Here is a 6,537-nt window from a genome sequence, read left to right on the forward strand (position 1 = left end):
AAAAAAGTTGCATAATTGTTAGTTATAAGGAAGTTAGAGACATAATTGACTCAGCATTCAGAACTCTCACTAGGGGCTAATTCCATTTTCATTTTCGTATCTATATACTGCTATACATTCAACCCTATACCACCATATATACTTTAATCATATCTCGTTAAATTGTTAATTTGCTGTAGATAGATGCTATGAATCATCCGTTGTTCTACAATTTGTTTGCTCGCATTATATGCAGGTAAAGAAGAAAAATGAGTCAGCCTCAATTTATCAGTCATCAACCACAGTTTCCGATAACAATGTTATATAAATACGCATCCTCTCAGCCAATTTTGATAATAGGATTCTATGATAAATAGGGAATATATATTGAAGCTTCAATAACATATATATATATTCTACAAGTGTTTTCGTTTTAATTTTTTTCGTGTCGGATTTATCTTTCTAAAGGAGAGAGCATAGTTGACTCATAGTAGTTTTATTTGCTTTCGGTTGCATATTGGGTATATTTAATTCTTTATTTTTGTTAATTGGTTACTGGACTGGTCATATTTGAGATTTATTATTTTATTGTATATTTTGGGTTCCTCTAAAGGGTGTTCTAATGTTTTAAAATCACCTGTAACGAATTTTTATTATTATTGAGTGCTAGAAGTTCGGAAAGCTGGCGTGTTTGTCGTGCAGCTTGTTTTTGTTGTGTTACTTCCAAGTTTGTTTTAGCTGATAGAGTTGCTATTAAGATTATAAAATGTCATTAGATTCGTGCAAGTTGACGAATGATATCGAGTCTACCCCCGATACCACTTATGTCAATGATTCTTTGTCTCCATCGGGATTATCACCTTTGAATGCAAAGGAGACTGTATTACCAAATAATTTCAAGTATTACAGCCATCACCTTAATAAAGGGCAATTTAATTTAATTTTGATAAACTGCTCTATAAATTTGGTGAAAGTGTTGTATCCGGAAATGGATGAGAACAAGATTAAGTTGAGATTTTTTATGATTGAGATTTTGAGACGTTCAAAGACGTCTATTCAGTCATTGCAAATTACCTGTTTTTATCTCTTGAAGTTGATTCAAAAGAGCAGAAGTGAGTTACCTACATGCCCTAAGAAATTGTTTCTCGGATTGCTTATCATCGCATCCAAATTTAATCAAGATGCCAATTATTCTTTCAAGACTTGGTTAAAGATCTGTGGTTGTAACAATGGAACTGATGCCAATGCTAAGTCAGACTTGAATTTACAAATCTTGAGAAGTATAGAGGTAAATTGCCTTGGATTATTAGATTATGAATGTTATATTAATAATTCCAAGTATGAAAACTGGTGTAATATTTTACTTATTTTTGGTTATGATTTCATCAAGTTCCATAAGATTTTTAAGAGTGAAATCACTTGGGAAGCAGATGTGGATGTTATTGCTCATAAATTGATTAAGTGGAAAAAATTCTTAATGAATTTGGATATTAGCAAGTTGAATGAAATTAAAAGCAGCTTTAACGACTATTATATTAATCAATATGGTAAGAAGGTTTTGCTTTATGATGATGATGCTGATGTTCCTTCATTATTTGATAATGGTAAGAGAAAGTTTATGAATAATGACTTCTACTCGATTGAAAAGAAATTTAAAGTATCTTGTAAGTAATATTTAATTATATCTATTTATAAGTTTAATACAATTGATTTTGTTATTAGTATTAGCATCGTAGCTGTTTTGAAACGCCGTTAAGTGTTATATATATACAAACATCCATCATTCCCCCACTTACCCCGTACATTATATATTGGCATAAATCCTTCATTATCAGCTAAAGGTCTGCTTGAATCATTCATCGTATTTAATGCCTTACCAATATTATAGCCTCTTATTACTATAGAACCGTAGTTATTCTGTAAATTGACTAACTTAGCTTCTATTGATTGTGAAAGACATCCGAATCCATTTACGTCTTTATTTAATGCAATAATTCTGTAATCATAGAAATCAGTTTGAATTATAGGTCCAACAACATTTGGATATCCATACTCCATAATGATCCGCGAGCCCAACAACGATCTGAATTCGTTTAATTGCAAAGTGTTCAATTTGCTTTTCTGTGTTATACTCGTTTGAATATAAATCAACCTTAACACATCTTTGTAAGTAGTGGTAAACTTTCCTTTTGATAGGAACTTCATAGATTGATTGAACTGGAGCTTCTTGATAATATTTTTCAGAGGTTTGATTTCATCAAGCTTTACATTTTCAATAAAATCTGATTCATTAATTGACAATATTGTTGGATTATGAGACTTGATAACAGAGAAGTCAGCAGGATTAATAATTTTAACCTTTGTGTTGGTAACAAAGCAAGCCATTATTTTACATATCTCATTGAGGATACTTTCATTAGTTTTAACTTTTGATTGCACCACGAGTAAAGTATCTTTATCACTCCACATACGTGATAAAGGAATATGCTTGATTGTAGATGCAATACCACTAATCAAATTAATCTGAGCAAACCTAACATTTGATAATACTCTATGATTTACCTTACGAGTGAACTGAATTACTGTACCCTTATCTTTATCGGGATGATATTCGTTTTGAAATTTCAACAATTCTCCACGTTTTCCTTCTAAGATACCATATACAGAGTTTTCACTTCTGGAATTGAATAAAATATACCTTTTATCCTTAACTAATTCCAACTCTTGTTTATCGATTACATAGTAATCAATGTTTTCAACAGTGTCAATGTCATCATAGAAATTGACCGTAATACGATTGACAAAACATGCAATAAGGATACAAAACACTTCGACACAAACTAAAGAGTTCCTATAATTGATTGCAATCCTCTTGGCTTCTTTATCCTTCAAATAATGTCCAATTTTGTCAACCATGTAGTTTAATTCTGCTATTTTTATTGCTTCATCATGTATTACAATCTCTTTAGTAGGATCTCTTGAAGTAGCGTTCATTAAGACCTCCCACACATCACATAAGTTTCCATTTCTTAGCTTATAATGATTATATCTTATGTCTAATCCAATTCTCAAACCGTGTGAATAATCCAATTTATTTGACTTGTAAATGGCCGATTCGTCTGATTTCCTAGTAGCATCTATGATAGATTGTTCATTTAAATATACATCACTGACATCCTTCGTGGAATCAATATACCAACTATATAGATAATTGATACCCAAGACTACAATTATAGCTATAAGAACGTTATTGTCAATCATTGTTGCACTTGTGTGTTAGTAATACATTCTCGTTATGTGCTGAAATTTTTGGAGCCTCGTTTAAATTGTTCTTACAGATAAAAAAACCTAGTTCACAAATTATATTTTATTCTGGAGGATACCTACTAAAATGAGTCGTTTCGCTATTCCAAGATTCAGAGGTATACATAATCTAAGTTTATTGATAGTGCTAGTATGGCTCTTGACTTTTACATACCATGAACGTTATGTTCCGTACAAATCGGCAAAGTCTTGTCTCTGGCCGGATTTACCAGAGCAACATGATAGCGGCAGAACCGACGTATTATTTATTGCAGACCCACAACTTATAGATAGACATACATATCCTAAGAGAAATGAAATTTTACTAAAATTATCCCAGCATACAGTTGACGTTTATATCCATAAAAATTATAATTCTATCATGAACAATCTCAAGCCTGATTACGTATTTTTTTTGGGTGACTACTTGGACAATGGTAGATCTTCTACAGATGAATATTTCTATAACCAATTGGAACGATTTAATAAAATTTTTCTGAGAAATGACTATACGATTAATGAAAACTTTTTTGTCAATGTGGCAGGAAACCACGACATAGGATGGGCTGACGGGGTCAAATTGAAGGCTAAGGCTAGATTCATGGAAACATTCGGAAATCCCAATGCAATAGTTAATATCAATGATGTTGATTTCGTAACTCTTGATTCGATATCGCTCTCGTCATCTGTAAATAACATTCGTAAGGAATCACGACAATTTTTAGACGAAAATTTTGCCGACGCCGATAGCAAAAGAGATAAGCCAAGAGTGTTACTAACACATGTTCCATTATACAGAGATGTCGAAGTTAATAAATGTGGACCTTTGAGAGAGAATCCAGTTTTCCACTTGGGTGGTGGCTATCAGTATAAGCTGGCTTTGGATCAAGATATATCGCTGGAAATTTTAAAAAGAATCAAACCAAATATCATCTTTTCTGGCGACGATCACGATTACTGTGATATAAACCATACTGAAGTCATAAATGACCCTGTAACTAGAGAGATCACTGTCAAATCAATCAGTATGGCGATGGGAATTAAATACCCTGGCATCCAATTATTGTCTTTTGTGAATAGGGATCCTGAAAATGAGTATGCTCCCGAGTTTAGCTATGACACCAAGTTATGTTATTTACCTTCTCCCTATGCATGTATTGCAACTTATGTTCCTCTTGCGATATTGTCGGGACTTTTGGTTCTCTGGTGGAACATCAAGCATAGATCTTCTCGCTATAATTATTCGGTCTTACCAATACAATCAGGCGCATCTACAAATGCTACAAAGATCTCCAATTTTTTGAAAGAACAAGAAGAAGGAACCTCATATTCTACTTCTATCCCGAAATACACATCGACTTCGCTCGCAGCTTCTGAGGGTTATTCCTTTAAGGACAGTTTGAAATTTAAAATCTCGAATTTTATTAAAAAATGGAACATACATGGCTTTTTTAAACAGATTATACTACTAGCCGTCCTTGTTATACTGTTGTATTATATAGGATTTTGTTTAACTCTATAGATGAAGACTCTATACATGATTGATAATTGCAAAAAAAAAAGAAATGCGTTGATTAGGATGCGGCGTAAGGGACAAAATCTAAAACATACACATTTAGCATCTTAAAACATGGTAAAGTTTAAAGGTATATAAGTAGCAATTAAGTCATTCTGATAGAAATATATTCAGATATCATACAAAAAAAATCAAGAATATGGGTTGTGCTGCCAGCGTTCCTGAAATGGACGAAAATGATCCATTTATTCAAGATAAGAAAATCAATGATGCAATAGAACAAAGATTACGAACAAGCAAGCAAAACGAGAAGAACCAGGTGAAGTTGCTACTATTGGGGGCCGGAGAAAGTGGGAAGTCTACAGTTTTGAAACAGATGAAGTTATTACACAAGGGAGGATTTACACAGCAGGAGAGAATGCAGTATGCACAGGTTATATGGGTAGATGTGATCCAGTCTATGAAGATATTGATTATTCAAGCACGGAAGTTAGGAATTCGATTGGAATGCGATCAGGATAATAGTCCATTGATACCATACAAGCAGATAGTTTTGCGGGCAAATGCCTTGGACCAAATAGATACAGGTGTCGCAGGCGGAACTAATTTTTTAAATGACTATGTGCTAAAATACAGTGAAGGGAATAAGAACAAACGGAAACTAAGTAGTACTGGTGTGGTCAGCCTGTCTTTCTGGGATGACGAAACTATTGAATCCCCAAGAAGAAAAGACTCGAATGGAGTAGAATATTTTAACAACGGCTTTTCTGAAATATCAATACACGGAAATAAAGGTCATGAGAATTCATTGATGAGTTCGAGGAAACAGATTGCTGATGCAATAAGTAAGCTATGGGAATTAGATTCGGGAATTCAAAATTGCTTTGATAGGTCCAATGAATTTCAGCTAGAATCTAGTGCAGTTTACTACTTCGAATGTATCCATAAATTTGCTGATCCTACATACCTATGTAATGACATGGACATTTTGAAAGGGAGAATCAAAACCACTGGCATTACCGAAACCAATTTTAATATCAATTCTTTCAAGTTCAAAGTTTTAGATGCGGGTGGTCAACGCCTGGAGCGTAAGAAATGGATTCATTGCTTCGATAACATAACAGCGATACTATTTGTATTAGCAATATCTGAGTATGACCAGATGCTATTTGAAGATGAAAAAGTTAACAGAATGCACGAATCAATCATTTTGTTTGATTCACTCTGCAATTCTAAATGGTTCCTTAATACCCCATTCATTTTGTTTTTGAACAAAATTGACCTCTTTGAATCAAAACTTTCAAAATCTCCCTTGAGGAAGTATTTCCCAGATTATACTGGAAAAGCAACTGATTTGGATGAGGCAGTTAAGTTTTTCGAAAAGATTTTCTTGAACTTAAATACCACGAAAAAGCCAATTTATGTTCATAGGACTTGTGCTACTGATTCAAAATCAATGAAGTTTGTTTTATCTGCGGTTACAGATTTAATAGTTCAACAGAATTTGATGAAGAGTGGTATAATCTAAGATTACAAGAGTATTAGTTTTAATTACTGTTAATAAACATTTGTGCATAGTATTATGTTATCGTCAATCTAAAGAATAAATATATTTTATACTAAATATATAAAATGCTGTAATAAGAAAACACAGAGTAGTAGAGTAAAAAAATAAATTGAGAAGAATTAATAGGAATAATGACGAAGGGCAAACAATTGAGTAATGAATTATAAATTAA

At 32.8% G+C, this 6,537-nt stretch overlaps 4 protein-coding genes across 4 annotated transcripts; 3 read left to right on the plus strand and 1 right to left on the minus strand.

Moving 5' to 3' along the window:
* Nucleotides 1–745: 745 nt before the first annotated feature.
* PCL5 (Pcl5p) lies at nucleotides 746–1,651 on the plus strand (the record flags this gene model as incomplete). Its single annotated transcript, XM_015614612.1, has 1 exon — nucleotides 746–1,651. One exon carries the CDS (start codon nucleotides 746–748, stop codon nucleotides 1,649–1,651), a length of 906 nt encoding a protein of 301 aa, XP_015464557.1.
* Nucleotides 1,652–1,731: 80 nt separating this feature from the next.
* AC631_05784 (uncharacterized protein) lies at nucleotides 1,732–3,240 on the minus strand (the record flags this gene model as incomplete). The annotated part of the gene is made up of 1 exon (XM_015614613.1): nucleotides 1,732–3,240. The coding sequence occupies one exon, from the start codon at nucleotides 3,238–3,240 to the stop codon at nucleotides 1,732–1,734; it is 1,509 nt and encodes a 502-aa protein (XP_015464558.1).
* A 130-nt stretch (nucleotides 3,241–3,370) lies between these two features.
* AC631_05785 (uncharacterized protein) lies at nucleotides 3,371–4,804 on the plus strand (the record flags this gene model as incomplete). Its single annotated transcript, XM_015614614.1, has 1 exon — nucleotides 3,371–4,804. The coding sequence occupies one exon, from the start codon at nucleotides 3,371–3,373 to the stop codon at nucleotides 4,802–4,804; it is 1,434 nt and encodes a 477-aa protein (XP_015464559.1).
* A 193-nt stretch (nucleotides 4,805–4,997) lies between these two features.
* On the plus strand, nucleotides 4,998–6,326 carry CAG1 (guanine nucleotide-binding protein subunit alpha; the record flags this gene model as incomplete). Its single annotated transcript, XM_015614615.1, has 1 exon — nucleotides 4,998–6,326. The coding sequence occupies one exon, from the start codon at nucleotides 4,998–5,000 to the stop codon at nucleotides 6,324–6,326; it is 1,329 nt and encodes a 442-aa protein (XP_015464560.1).
* Nucleotides 6,327–6,537: the final 211 nt, after the last annotated feature.

This window comes from Debaryomyces fabryi, assembly GCF_001447935.2.
Source record: "Debaryomyces fabryi strain CBS 789 chromosome Unknown contig00280, whole genome shotgun sequence".
In the NCBI taxonomy this organism is placed as follows: Eukaryota; Fungi; Ascomycota; class Pichiomycetes; order Serinales; family Debaryomycetaceae; genus Debaryomyces; species Debaryomyces fabryi.